Here is a 14,925-nt window from a genome sequence, read left to right as displayed (position 1 = left end):
CTGTTGTGGGGCACAACTCCCTGATCCCAAAGCCACCAGGCCGGTGGGGAGGGTGAGAGCAGTGGTCACGGGGCAGGGACAGCAGGCAAAGTGCTGACTGCTGTGAGCACTCTGCGGTGAACAATGTCCCTCTGGAGCTGTGGGAGCAGCCTGGGCTGCCCAGCATGTCCCCGGGGGGGGATCACCTCTCCCAGCGTGCCCTGAGCTGGGCTCAGTCACAGTGTTTGGGCTTTGCTCACATCACAGATTTGCGTGGCACATGCCAAAGTGTGTCCCACGTTTAAATTCCAGTGGCTGGATCTGTGGTTGGCTGGAGGATTGCAGAGCTGGGAGAGCTCCTCCAGGGGAGAGCCCAGCTGCCTCCCTTCAGGGGAGCACTGCTGTTCTATGTCAATCCACACGAGATGTAGTGGATGCTGCACATACTGCGTGTGCCTGTCGTACAGTCCCACACATGGGAGTGGGCACTGATGTGACTCAGACACTTGTGCCTCAGCTACTGAATCCAAACTGTAAGATTTCTCTAACATATCGACAATCAGGCTCTCATAGTCCTGGAAAAAAACTCCAAACCTAACTACTGGCAAAAGTTTGCATTTCCAGCTGAACTTCGGCACGTGCGGTTGTTTAAACCAGCCCTCGATGCACACAGCTGTGCCCAGATGCTTCCTACTCTCTTCCCTGCAGCTTCCCGAGCCGTTTACTCAAGGATTCTGTTTTTTCCTCTCACTACTTGCGGCGCCTTTAGACTGAGGGTAAAGCAGGGGCGGCTGCAGTTCCAGAGCTCTGCGTTCCTGGCTGAGCTGTGCCTGTGTTTGCATGCAGAGCCATCGCCTCCCCTCCAACTATTTTAATCATTTCAAAAGGGTGGGTCAGCAGGCATTTGGCAGCAGCTCCTTTTCTATAGCTGAGGTGGAGTCAGCCAATGACCTGCAAGCCTGGAAAATTTTGCAGGGCAGTTGCAGTGGACGGCTGTGCGAAGCTGTGCCATTTGAATTTCAGCACAGACGCTCGCTGCGCTCCCATTCCTGGCGCGTGTCCCAGTGCAGAGTTAGCCGAGGCTCGGGCTCAGTTTTCCCTGCTCACTCCCTGTGACAGCTTCGCCGGGCTCCGGCAGCCAGCACTCCAGAGCCACCATGGAGGACACCACCTTGCAAATCATTGAGCCACCCACTGTTTCTGAGGCCTCGGAGGAGCAAGTGCCCGAGGAACCCATCAAACCAGACCAGATCAACGGTGTGATGGTGCTGACCCTTCTGGACAAGATCATTGGAGCAGTGGATCAGATCCAGCTGACCCAAACACAGCTGGAGGAGAGACAGCAAGAAATGGATAGCGCAGTGACCAGCATCCAGGGAGAGCTGACCAAGCTGACCAAGGCACACACCACCACCAGCAACACCGTCAACAAGATGCTGGAGAAGGTGCGCAAGGTGAGCGTCAACGTGAAGACAGTGCGGCAGAACCTGGAGAAGCAAGCTGGGCAGATCAAGAAGCTGGAGGCCAACGAAGCTGAGCTGCTGAAACGCAGGAACTTCAAAGTCATGATCTACCAGGTAAGGAGCTGTTTCACAGAGTCTTTACGTCCTGTTAGGGATGTTTTTTTGCTGAGGGTCTGTCACGCTGCAGGGTCAGTCCAGTCCTCTCCCAAACTCCCTGGACTGCCCAGTGGTCCAAAGCCACGCAGGCGCCCTTAGCTCTCTCGTTTGTGGTTTAACATTCCTGTGTGTTCTAGGACAAGGTTTGACAGAATTGTCCCATTTAGCAGGAATTTTAATGCAGATACTGAGCACTCAGTGCAATGGGCCAAAACTATCAAAATAATCCGATTTTGCTGCTTAGCTCAACAAAGAACAGGAATGCTCTGGGGTCTGGAAGGGTGTGTTGTAAGTCCATCTGCCAGCGTCTCTTCTACTGAGAGACACCATGTGTGTGGCTACGTGGGGAGCGATGATGTTTCAGATTTGTGACATGCATCTGATAACAACAAGTGACAGTAACCCTGGCCTCAGGGTTAATCTCACCAGCCAGGGCAGATAGAGCTGTCAGAGCAAATCCAGACCAACCCCCTGAGCTCGGCAGCACTCGGGGAGGCCTTTGCCATGCTTGTACAATTCCCACCTTCTTTCTTCTCCTTCCTACAAGCCTTGAACCTTCTCATTGTCTGGTTTCAATAACAGCTTTGATTTGCTTGATGTTCACCCCCTGGCTAAGCTTTGGAGTTTCCTTTAATATTAAACAAGGAGAGAGAGAGGGGAACGTGGTTCTGTCAGGTTTCCCAGAGTTAGTTTTCTATGTCAGAGCAAACTCATCTATTGGGCCATGGGAGAAAAGCGAGTGAAACAGTTAATGATTCAGTTGGAAGCCTCTGGGTTAATAATAGCCAGCACCAGGGACAAATGGAGAAGCATCGAGTGCTGATCACGGGAAGAGAGAGAAGAGAAGCAGAATAAAAGGGAGAATGCTCTGTACTGTGGGGTTTGAGGGAGAGTAGCTCACGGCAGGCTCAGGGATCGGGCGCAGACAGGGCCTGTGTGACTCCCCGGTTCAGAGCTTCAGCATTTGTAGTGTTATCGTGGCTGAAATGCTGAACTACTCAAGCCTGTTTGGATTACACAGGAAACCTGACCAGATGTAGGCAGACACGTGTATGTGTTTATTACAAGCTCTTTGTATCAGGCATGTGTGGAAGATCAATCTATCCATGGAAAAATAAACCAGAAATTTAAATGTACTGCAGAACCAACAACCATTTCAAAATGATTGGAGTGAAGGGCATTGTTTAAACATAACATTCTGTGTGAGGTGTGGAAATAGAGAGGAATTTGCCAAGCTCCAAGGTCCTCGGGAAGCATCCCCATAGCGGCAGGTTGGTGCTTCGTGAGCTCTTCGTGTCGGTTTGCTGTGGCTTATGGATATTGAGCAGAGTTCCTCTTTGAATATGGAAAAGCAATCCTGCTTCTAAAGGCTTGGGGTCTGCTCTTGCTGATGTGGTGAGGACAGAGCAGCCCTGGAGAGTCTGTTGTCAAGGGACTGAGGGAAGACTTGGGGAATCACAGAGATAGTGGGGAAACAAATGATTGGTAATTTGGAACAATTTCCCAGCAAGGAATTTAGTGTGATTTGACTGTGAGGCCACAGAGCACAAGTAAGGCATTCTCCAGGTTTGCCCCATGTGAAATGGAGCCCATTTGTGCCCTCGTGGACCTTCTAGTGCTCCCACAGGAGCTGGAGCAGCCCCAGAAAGAACCCATCACTGGGAGGGGTTAAAGGAGTGATTCACTGTGCTTTGTCACTGTTGCTTGTTAATAACAAGTGATTACAGAGTAACTCTTCAGTATTGCACTTCTCAGACCCTCCAGCCTACCAAAGTGTCTCGGGTCCCTTATTGGTGGTGTAATTAATTGTGTGGTGCTGAGCACGTATTGCTCCTCTCTGGCTCATGGAGAGCTGCTTCGCCGGGCTGGGAGTGATTCCCGTGGGGTTTCAGTTGCTGTGGCTAAAAGTGCAAAGACTTAATAGTCTTCTCTTTTGGTGAACAAGAGGAAAACTCATCTTAAGAGACATAAAATATTCCATGATCCCAGTGGTGGCTGTTTTCAGGCAAGAGAGCTGAACAGAGCTCAGTTGTGCTCCGTAGGGATTCAGTATCGCACAGTTGTGCGGTTTGAAGAAATAAAGGAGGTAAAGATAAATGAGCTTTTTCTGGTTATCAGTGTTTGATTATTCTCTCAGCATTAATTCCTGAGGCTCAAGCTGATGTGGAGGGACTATTTTAGGAGTGCAAATAAGACCTTTTGCACCTTGGGAGGGGAGGTCAGACTGCATGAGAGAGTCATCTTTTGCTTGCTGTAGACTAGGAGGAAATGAAAAGAAAGTTTTATTCAGGGAAAGCCTGACCTGTGGGATGATCCAAAGCATATCTGCCAGGTGAGTTTCAAACTTTGGGGCGGAAAGTGCTGAGCTGGAAATCACTCCCACGGCCCCGCTAAGGTGAGTCAGTGGGCAGAACATTTAAGGGCCTCAGTTGCAGTCACGTACGCACGTGTTTTCTCACATACACTTTGAGCTGATTTTGCTTGGAGCTGGTCTGATCTCTACCAAGTTAAGAGTTTTTGAATTGACTTAATGTAGGGAATTAGATCAATTCTTGAGAATAAAATTCAAAAACAACAACACACTCCAAACTGCCACATCTTTCTGATTTGAGAACTTGCCGACCCGAGGCAGAGGTGACAGCTCCGATGAGATGCTGTGTACACAGACCCTCAGTGCAGGACTTGACTTCCTAAAAAGTCTGATGTCAGTGAGAGCCTGCACCGCTCGACAGCCCCTGGGAACAGGGCTCAGAGCTCTTCAGAGCTCCCTTTGTGCCTCTGCCCAGGCTCCCCTCTTTCAGAGAAACCAGGACACCAACAAACCCGGTGAGAGTGGCTGCTAACAAAAACAAACTAAAGTGACTGCATCCAAATCTCCTGGTTTTAGGATCCTGAGTCCGGGGCTGGTTACTGCAGCTCATGGTTAAATAATGGATGTCCTGAGCCCAGACTTTGTGCTGAGCTCCGCTGGAGAGCGGCACGTGGCAGCTTACGTAAACTCTCCATTCTCCTCCGGGTTTTGACAATTAAACTTATTCCTGCAAATGCCAGAGGCTGATTGCCTTACAGCCAGACAAGCCCTCACAGCTTTCTGCACACACATTGGGTGCCGAATTTCTGGTGTGCCAATCCTTTATTTTGAGGCTCGTGTGGGCCCCGAGCTCCGGGAACTCTGGCTCAGGATGTGCAGTGCTGTTTGTTTCTTGGGAAGAACAGCCTTTGCCCAAGGGTTGTGGGCGAGTACTCTCCACACTGTCTGATCCGGGGGCTCCCGTGGGGCTCCTCTGCCCTTTGGGGGGCTCTGGTGGCTGCTCCGAGCCGTGTGAGCCGTGGGTTTCCATGGGAAGGTCTCAGAGCTGGGACAGAGGCTGTGCAGTGTGTGGGGTGAGTTGGGCTGGGCAAGGAAGTATAAATAGCCCATCCTGGCTTTGTGCTCTGCGTGGGCCTTATACGGACGGGAGCAGTGAGGCTGCACAGCGTGGGGAGGAGGATGGATTTCACACCCACACATTAACGGGACAGATTCAGAGGCCAGACCTGAACTGCCTCGTTTTTAGGTCTGTGCTCCTCTGAAGAGTGCGTGGGAAAGCACTCAGGGGGCTGAGGAGAAGGCCAGGCCGTGGAGCCCAGGGCATACAAACCCACTGCCCCAGGGCTGCAGCCTTTCTCCACTGCCCAAACAGAGTGGCAGTTGCCTCAAGCTATGCTTTTGTTTCAAATTAATCATTCAGAAACAAACCCATGATGAGCCTAATAGCAGTGGAGCGTTGATGAGAGCCAGCAAGATCCGCAGGCCCAGGGACAGCCTGGGTGGGTGACGTGCCTGGGATTCAGTGGAGCTTGCCCAGCTACCAGCCTGAAAGAGCAAACAGGAGTTTCCAAAGCAGTTTGGATAGATAGCAGTTGGGATAGATATGGGCATTGGGCACCTATGGGGCATTTTTCCTGCAAGTTCAGTTGGCTCCATGTGCCTGGGAGTGCTCTGTGCTGGGATGTCCATTCCTCTTCCCAGTGGGTCACTGCAGGGATATGCATAGGGCAGCTCATGGGTTTGTATTTGTTTGCTGATAATAACTTAAAATAATTATCTAAATATGTTTATTATTCTGATAATTGTTTAAAATAAAAAGCTGGTTTCACTTGGCTGTGAATCCAGTCCAAAGCAGCTCCTGTCAGTGGAGGTTTCCCCTCCATTGCAGGGCACCACATGCACATCCTGATGTGCAAAGAATCTGCATATTGTCTGCATTTTACTGATTTATAGGAGTCTCACGATGATAATTCAGAGGAGACTGAGCCTTAAAACACGTCAGGGTGCTAATAGCTCTGACTTCCAGGATTATTCTTAGTCAGATTACCAGTCTTCTACCAATAGACAACTCTGGAGCATGGATTTCTCTGTTGGAGCCTGGTATCAGCTGCATTAATATTTCATTGCTCAGCTATTATTTATAAGCAGTTAGTGCCAGGACTGTTTGCTTTGCTGGAATCCTTTCAGCATTATAGTTACAGACTGAGCTGTGCAGCCATAAATTGTCCCGGAGCAAAGGGCCAGAGGCTGCCCAGCCAGTTGGGATGGGGTTAGAGTGGCTCATGAAAACAAAGCCCAAGATAACATCCCTTCTGATCACGTATTCCTCCCTGAGGCCTCTCATGTGTACAGCCTGGAAAGCACAGCAATGACTCATAAACTGTCCAGCAACAGGCTTAGTCCTCTTTTATCCTGTTTGGGACTGTCCTCTTGATTCTGCAAGATCTCCTATAACTTACAGAGCACCTGAGCAGTCCTGGCTCCGCTGTCCAGCTGTGAGATAAGACAAAGACCAGAAACAAAATGCTTGGTGTCTGTGAGGCAAAATCAAATATTTAGAACAAAAAGTCTCAGGATGTTTAGTCTCCAGTTTTATGTGAAGATGCAAATGTCAGTGTCTGCAAATCATCTGTAATGCAAACCTGTCTTCACTGCTGTGCTGTTCAGGAGCAGCTCTGGAGTCATCAGTCAGCTCAGACAGGTTTATCCGGGAGGAGCAGATCTGAGAGCAAAGCCAGAGGTACAAACAGACTGATAATGGCACCAAAACTTTTTATGCTGTCAGAGGGGAAAAAAGGCCTTTTCACTCTCAATCTATTTACTTCTCTGTTTCCTACAGCCCTGCCTCTCTTCTGACTCACTGTAGGCAAAAGCATTTTTCCAAGCACAGCCTCCTCCTTTCCATGCTATCCCTCCCTTCCTCTGCACCAGCCCCAGTGCCTGTACCAGGCTGCTGTTTCTCACAGCAGATACAGCTTTTAGGATGTGGCTTCCAGGACACTGAGTAACTGGACGTGCCTGACAGAAAGAAGTGTCAGGCAGATTGCACAACACACAGGATCACGGAGGGTGGAAGGACTCTGCTAGCCAGGGAGATGCTACTTGAAAACCAACTAGCTTATGCCTCTAACATTTACCTAATCCCAACCTGGTTTGCTTTCCCCCTTAATATTTTAGACTTTTCCCTTTCTCTCAGCTGTATTCCTTGGTGACTTAGTGCAGGACTCAGTAGTCTCCTCTCTAAGGCTCGAGGCTTTGCTTTTCATGAACCTCTTAGCACTACTGGAGGCAAAATCTGTCCACCCATGGAACCCAGAGTCGAGGCCATGCCTGACTTTGCTGTGTCACCGGGTGCAGACGTCTGGTAGCTGCTGGGAATTGTCCAGCACTGGTTTAGGGTAAGGTCAGTACGTGACAAAACCTGCAGATGGAGTTCTGGGAGTGGCACATGGCTGTTTTGGTCTCCCCAGCCCCTGCACAGGGGTCTAAAGTCAGCACAGCAGTGGGAGATACCTCTACAGCTGGCACTAAACCCCTGTGACCACAAGCAGAGCCTGTCCCCATGGCAGTGTTCAGTGGGAACGTGCCTGAACCCTCAGTAAGGATCCTGCATGTCCTGGCACCTACCTTAAGTCAGAGACAGACACTCTTCTTCCTCATAAACCTTTGCTGACTGTCTTTTCTGTCAAATTTTGCTTCCTGGCTTCTCCCTTTACTAAAACACACCCCTGTGCCTTTTCTCTCTGCCCGTTCTCATGCTAACCTGGATCACTGTTGGCGTGTTCCCGATCAGATTCCCAGCGGGAACAGGTAAGTGTTTCCATTGTGCTTCCTTTCCCTGGCCATTGAAACGCAGTTTTCCTCGTCTTAGCCCGAGAAGAACCCGCGCGTGTGCCTTGAGTCTTCGCCAGGGACTGCCCTCTGAGCCCACCCGCGGAGTGCCACGGCCAAGGCAGCAGAAGACACACGAGGAGGAGGCAGTTTAGGGCCTCAGCACCCCCTGAAGATCTCTCTGAACCTCTTCTGAAGCTCTGGGAGCTGCTGATTCTGAGCTTTTGCCTCTCTCCTGCTCGAGGCTGCCTCAGGCCCTCAGACCTGCAAGGCTGCTCCTGCTGCTGGCAGCGACACCTCTGCGTGACTAACTGGCTTGCTGCATGTTGCTGCCCTGCTTGGGTGGGAGAGGAGCTGGGATTTTCCCGCAGGCGTTGTGGGACTCGTTGTGCGCTGTCTCTGCGATGTGGGAGGGAGGACCTGCAGTGTGGCTTGCATGGAGGGCGAGTGGCCAGGGGCAGTTGGCTCTGCTGCGTCTGCTATGACTGGGCAAACCCCACCTGTGTTCTGAGCCGCAGTTCCTCCCACAGCCCTGGAACACCAGCCTCCTCAGGCTTCTTGTGAGTGCTGGTTTGTGTTTGTGAAATGAAGTTGTTGTTTGAAATAGGCAAAAGACAGGTAGAGAGCACAAACTGTGATGTAAACTCCTGATGCCTGCAGCATCTCCCGTTTCTGCCTGGGCACTGCTCTCTCTAGGTCAGGCCCTGCCCACACTGGAGCTGTGGTGATCTTAACTGCTGTGTATTTAACACTTATCTCATGCCACAGGGGCCACAGTGCCCTGTTGCCTTCCGGTCATTGTGCAGCTGCTGGAGAAAATGCCCCGAGCTCCAGCTGCCCTTTGGCAGCAGTGTGAGCAGTGCCGTCCGCTGGGAACAGCCACCTGGGTGGGCAGGACTATTCCAGGAGCCAAGGTGAGGGTGAACCAGCCCAGGAACTGTGGTCTCAGGGGAAGCTGCCAGGGTAAACTTCTCCTTTTCAAGGAGGGTGACAAGACTTTCAAAAAAGGCAATTTTTTTCATGATCTAGCAAGAATGATAGCAATCTCAGTCTCCACAGAAAGTTTGTTGTACCAAGGCACTGGAGGGCACTCTGCTTGGCTCTGGGTGCTTCTCAGGCACTCTGCTGTTACTCAGGAATAGCTGAATCCTCCTTCCCATGACACTGTTGGAAGGTCAGCACAGCACAGCCTCCTCTGAGGCCGGGCAGGGCAGAACAGTTAGCATGGCAACAGGAGAGCAGAACTTGTTCTCTGGCAGGGCTCGCCCTGACCTGGAAGGCTGTTTGCTGCCCTGTTCCTGATCCTCCCTCAGTCTCCCCCAGGGGTGGGCAGAGGCAGAGCTGGTGTGGTGCAGGAGGGGCTGCAGGCTCTGGCTCACCCAGAGTCAGGATCAGCCCGATTTGGCCACAGCAGAGCCCAGGAATGTGAGCTGGTTGTGTTCTGCACGTTGTGGCTGCAAACGCCAACCAAACTCACTGTTTGTGCTGTTGCAGTTGTGCAAAAATAACGGAGTGAAATGAATTGCAGATGTGATTTGCATGTGCATGTGAGAACCTTCCATTAAACCTTCCAACCAGAGACTGGAGTGGCTGGGAGTGCTGGGACTGTTTTTCACACACTGGCAATAAGAGCCTCTACAGGAGCGATCCAGCTCTTCTCTCCTTTTGGGAGTGTTCCCCAGATTTGCCGGCGGCTCTGCAGTGCCGGAGGAGCCCTTTGAGGCTGGGAATGCAACTCAGCTCTGTGTCTCCTTGGCCTTTTATACGCCAGGGGAAGTGTTTACGCGTGTTGTAGCAACCAGGCGGGTGTCCATGGCCGTGGGCTGCGGGTGACTCACTGCCAGGGAACTCGAAAACAATGTCAGATAAAAGCCCACTCGGGGGAGCTGGGCAGAGGCAGCTGTGGATCCAACAGCTCCGAACTGTCTGAAGTAGGAGGGCACAGAGCAGCCCAGCGCCCGTCAGCTGGCAGCCAGCTGCCTTCAGGGTTGGCCGTGGGCACCAGGGCCCCGCTACGTGCCCACAGAGACTGCCAGTGCCGTCGGCTGTGCCAGGGCAGGGAGCTTCCCGAGGCACACTGCTTCCCCGGGAGGGCTGTGCAGCAGGGACTACACACACTCCTGTCCCCTGTCTCTGCTGCGCACAGAGCAGGGCGAGGGTTTGCTGATGGTGGTACCAAACTCTTCTGAGAAATGTTGTTTACCCACTGTCCTTGTGCCAGCTGGACCCAAGCTGTCCAGAACGGGTTTGCTTCTACTGACTGGAAGCCAGGGTTTGAACTCCCCGACCACCAAGGATGCCAAGACCCTGGACTCGCCCACTCCAGGGTCAGTGTTTTCCCAGTAAAAATAGAGCAGCTGGAATGCCTGGTGTCAAAACTGTGCCTCATCTGGATGAGTCATGAGTGAAATGGAGTGCAGAGGGCACAGTGCCTTGCCCGGAGCAGGGATTTGTGCAGCAGCCACTCGTGGACCCGGGATGGTTCTTGATTGTTCCAGCCAGGTCCCATTGTCCTCCACCGCTCTGTCTGCAGGCACTCCCTGCCCACACCAGGCAGCTCCCCCTCCCCTTCTCCTTCCCTTCCCTGCGGGAGAAACCTCCCAGGCAGGGAAGAGGAGACCCTTGGTGGCTTTCGGGCAGTGCCTGAGTGCGGGAGGAGGTACATGCCCAGCAGAAGGTGCTCATCCCCATTCAGATGTGCCAGAGCTGTGGCTGTTCTCGCAGCAGCTGTGCTGTGCCTGAGCCCGCAGGAATGTTCCCTGGATGCAGGTGGGCTCGAGTCAGGAGAGTGACCCACGGCACACAGTGCTGAAAATCCTCCAGCTGTCCTCCAGCTGGTTATCTGCTGCTCGGACCAGTAGAGTGAGGAAGAATCAGGGGGTAAAATGCAGGAATTACACCAGGCTTAGGGGAGAGAGAACCCTGCACAGGCTGCCTTGGCACTCAGCCCTGTGGGAGAGGGGCTGGAACAGGTCGTGAAGGGCTTCCCAAGCACAGCTGGAGAAAAGCTCTCAGAAACAGTCTCTAGGGGAAGGCTGGATTCCTCACGTATGGGAAGGGCTGTGCTCTGGGTCTGAGCCATGAGGTGCCTCCTGGCAGAGGCAGGAGCAGAGCCGCAGGTCCCTGAGCACTGCTGGGCTGGGGCTGGGCTGTGGGGATGGTGTGGGGCCAGCAGAAGGGTAGGTGAAGTGCCTGAGTGCAGCCCGTGGGATCACGGAGCTGGGGAGCTGCTCCCCTCTGGGCGTGGGACTAGGGAGACCCACAGGCACTCCAACAGGGTTTGCTCCTGCTGTCCTACATAAACTGGCCCTGTCTTCACCCAGCTGCGAGGGAAGGGCTGCAGGATGCTGCCGAGGCTGCATGGGCACATTGCTGGCACAGCCCATCCCACCACATCAGGGAATCCAGTCAGGACCTGGATGTGTCCGCGTAACACGAGAAAAAATGGTTATTTACGTGGCAGACCTGGAGTTTTTGAGGTGGTATTTCTTTCTGCAGACACATGTTCTGGAGCTCAGAAGGGGCTGATAGGATCAGAGGCTGCAGGATATGGCCAGTTTCCAGGGACAGCCGTGCCAGGCGAGAGGGGGATGCCTTTGTTCTGGCTCATTGTGTTGCCTCAGAGGGAAGGAAGCGGTTGGAGTTCCTGATGTTCTGCTGGCAGGGCAGGGTCCCCTGGAATCTCTGGGATTGCTCTGGCAGGTGTTGTTGTGGAGAACAGGATCCCTGGCTTCCCTGTGATGTGGGTTTGTTCTGGACTGACCTGACCCTCTGGAAAGGGTGTATTGTTTGCTGCTGAAGTGGCTCATCAAATGAAGAAAACATATGTTGGCCACTTCACCTTAATCTCCACAAAGTGTTTGGGACCTGAGCTGTGATCCGGAGGGTGAAGAGTTTTGCCTAGCAGAGCTTTCTTCTCTGAACAAAACCCAGAAGGAAATCCCTGCTCTGCCAGGCTCTGTTTTCATCACGGACACTGTGTTCTGTGCTGTCCTCTCTGAGCCCAGTGTTCCACAGACTTGGCTGACCACTGCTTACAAAGGTGTGAATCCAGAACTTCAGCTGGCCCAAGAAACAGCACTGTCCTGTACTTGGAATGAGAAAGCAGCTGAAAGCATCTGGATTTCACCCAGGTGAAGCTGTGCTGAAGTCACGTATTCAATGAGTTGTGTCAGGACAGTGCTGGACTCCTGACAGTGCTGATCCTGGCAGCTCCTGCCTCTCCCTCCAGCTCCACAGATTAAAACTGCCCAGGCAGTAAGTGTCTGAGCGTGGGCTGCAGCCCTGCAGCTGTGACAGGGCTATCGTGCAGTGATGGGCTATTTCCAGCCTGTCCCGGGAAGGGAGAAGTGAGTCATGGCAGCAGAGATGCACGCTATGTGCTGCTCAGATGAAAACCAATCCTGCTCCAGGCCTGTGCCCCTCTCCTGGGCTTGTCCTCTGCCGCTGGGATCCGGAACTTGGCTGGGCTGGGAGTGTGGAGAAGCTGAATGAATCCAGCCCTGTCCTGAGTAACCAGTGTAACCTTGCAGACAGGGCTGTGTGAGTCAAGACTGCTGTCTCCACTATCTCCAGATACAGCCTCAGGCAAATTCCGTAACTTAAGCCCCAGTGGAGAAATGGGAAAAACAGGGTGGCCTGCTGCATCCCAGGAGATGTCCCAGCCCCGCATCTGGATCCTGCAGGCCTTGGGAAAGTCTGAGCACAGACCAGGGTCAGTCAGGCCAGTGTGTGCACGGACTCCTGGCTCCAGTCGGCACTGACTCTGCAGCCCTGCGCTGCACCAGGGCTGGACCCTGGCTGGGCCAGAGACCAGGGGCAACCCATGGTCTTACCAAGAGACCTGGGCCAGGAGTGAGGGGCTATGATGGCCAGTCCTGGGATCAAGATGAAACAGGAGGGGACAGAACTGTAACAGGGGCACAGAGGAAGGGAAAGGCTCCAGTTTCTGTGCTGAGCTGCCTTTCTCACACTGCTGGAGTCACAGATGAGTTTGGAACCAGCCCAGAGTGAGCAGAGCTGGTACCGGAGTGTAAATCCAGGAGAGTCCTAAGCAGATCCTCGTTACCAAGTGCACTAAGGGAGGCTGAGCCCAGGCCTGGGTCTGTTCAGCCGGCTGGAGGCTGAGCAGCTCTGAGGAGGGAGGGCGGGCTGGCTCCTGGGGCCATGGGGTGTGCGCGTCTCACTGGCTCCGCTCTGTGTCTTGCAGGATGAAGTGAAGCTCCCGTCCAAACTGAGCATCAGCAAGTCTTTAAAGGAGGGTGAAAAGCTGGAGAAGGAAGGTGAGGGTGAGGAGGTGCCTGTTGGTGAGGACCACATGGAGGAGGACCACATCCAGCTCTCCTCGGATGAGGAGGTGGAGATTGAGGAGATTATTGAAGAGTCACGGGCAGAGCGCATCAAAAGGAGCGGTATGAAGAGGGTGGATGACTTTAAGAAGGCATTCTCAAAGGAGAAGATGGAGAAGACTAAGCTAAAGACCAAGGAGAACCTGGAGAAGACTCGCCACAACTTGGAGAAGACCCGCCACAACCTGGAGAAGAGGATGAACAAACTGGGTACCAAGATTGTGACTAACGAAAGGAGAGAGAAGATGAAGACCTCTCGGGACAAGCTGAGAAAGTCTTTCACCCCTGACCACACCATCTACGCCAGGTCCAAGACAGCTGTTTACAAAGTGCCACCCTTCACTTTCCATGTCAAGAAAATAAGAGAGGGCGAGGTGGAGGTGAAAGCCACAGAGCTGGTGGAGGTTGGTGGAGAGGAGGGAGAGAACTCAGATCTGATGCGTGGGGAGAGCCCCGAGATGCACACACTGCTGGAGATCACGGAGGAGACCGACACGGTACTGGTGGACAAGAGTGACAGCGAGTAGGACAGGCTGTGGTGTGGAAGGGTTGTGGATGACGGCTGAACATGTTATCACTCACATTTTGAGCTCTCCCTGCCCTGGAGCCCCAGAGAAGTGTACACCATGCATCCTTCCTGCCCTGCAGAGCCGATGCCGATCCCCTGCCTGCTTGGACAAGGTGTATTTTATACTTTAGTGTTAGCACACAGACGTTAGGAACACAGGACTGATTTTCTTACACTGACAAATCACCCTTGGAGACCATTCCTGCCGCAGCCTTCACACCCCACACCTGAAGACAGGATTTGAGTGACAGGGCTCTGGCCCAGCTGGAGAGTGCTGAACCCAAGAAAACAGCTGGACACTTGGAAAGCTCAAGAGTCCTCCATAAGCAAAACCTGATGTCAAGAAAGCTTCCTGCAAGCAGTCCTCCAGCCCAGGCCACCCAGTCCCCTGTTGTACATCCACTCTGCAGGCAGTAAGACTCCCAGTACCCAAACTGGGCCCTCCTTTAGGGGAGCAGAGGAACTGCAACGCACCTGATGTGCAGGAGGGAAGAGCTGACTGAGTCCTGTGGATGGGCAGAGCATGGTGCAGCTGAGATAGCGTGGGGCAGGTGGGGCTGCTCCTCTCTGCCCTCCAAGGACTGAGTCACCTGGTGGCATCTGGGATGGCCTTGCTGCAGAGCCTCCCTGCAGCTGCTGTGGAGTGTCACACAGCCTGGGCTCACTACTCCTCCCCCCTGTGCTGGGACCATCCCTGTGAAGTCCTGGGGATGCAGCTGCAGCTCTCCTGCCTGGGTCAGGGATCATCTGCCAGAGCGCCTGGGGCCGTGGGGAGTTGTTCCCGGGACAGGGAGCAGCACAGAGGTGTGGAGTGCTGGATCTGCCCACAGGGCCAGTGGCAGAGGGCAACAAGGTCCATGTTCACTGCCCAGAGAGAGGGGACGCACAGGCAGCGATGCCAGAGCAGCCCCCACCACTTGTGGCTTGCTTCAGAGGGATATAGGATGTGCTGCTGCCATGTGAGGCTCTCAACCATCAGACCGTGACACCTGTCCAGTGCCTGACCTTGAGCATTTCCAAGTGTCAGCTTTCTCCAGGGGTCCCAGCACGGCTCAGGCTCGTGCCCACTGTGCTTTCCTCCCTGTTTCCTGCTTTCTGCAGCTTCCCCACGTGCCCTGAGCAAGGGCAGCACAAGCAGCTCGAGGTCCCTCTGCCCTCACGCACGCCAGCCCCTGCCCTGCTCCCCCAGCACGCGGCTGCTGCTGCTCACATAACCCGATATATAAACTTGCTTTTCCTCTCAGAGTTATTTTCCCTCACACTGTCAGT

The 14,925-nt window shown here is 53.4% G+C and overlaps 1 protein-coding gene across 1 annotated transcript; it reads left to right on the top strand.

The window, feature by feature from the left end:
* The first annotated feature begins 969 nt into the window (after nt 1-969).
* Nucleotides 970-13,795, top strand: PTRF (polymerase I and transcript release factor). The gene is made up of 2 exons (XM_009079786.1): nt 970-1,556; nt 12,950-13,795. The coding sequence occupies exons 1-2, from the start codon at nt 1,137-1,139 to the stop codon at nt 13,613-13,615; spliced, it is 1,086 nt and encodes a 361-aa protein (XP_009078034.1). The 5' UTR covers nt 970-1,136; the 3' UTR covers nt 13,616-13,795.
* Nucleotides 13,796-14,925: the final 1,130 nt, after the last annotated feature.

The sequence above is a fragment of the Acanthisitta chloris genome, unplaced genomic scaffold (genome assembly GCF_000695815.1).
Source record: "Acanthisitta chloris isolate BGI_N310 unplaced genomic scaffold, ASM69581v1 scaffold15118, whole genome shotgun sequence".
NCBI classification, from domain to species: domain Eukaryota; kingdom Metazoa; phylum Chordata; class Aves; order Passeriformes; family Acanthisittidae; genus Acanthisitta; species Acanthisitta chloris.
This window is presented reverse-complemented; position numbering and strand designations above follow the sequence as displayed.

Excerpts from the sequence above, each read along its gene's own strand:
- PTRF (XM_009079786.1), top strand. The coding sequence starts at position 1,137 with ATGGAGGACACCACCTTGCAAATCATTGAGCCACCCACTGTTTCTGAG. Across the intron at positions 1,557-12,949 it reads TCAAAGTCATGATCTACCAG|GATGAAGTGAAGCTCCCGTC; the intron begins GTAAGGAGCTGT and ends TGTGTCTTGCAG.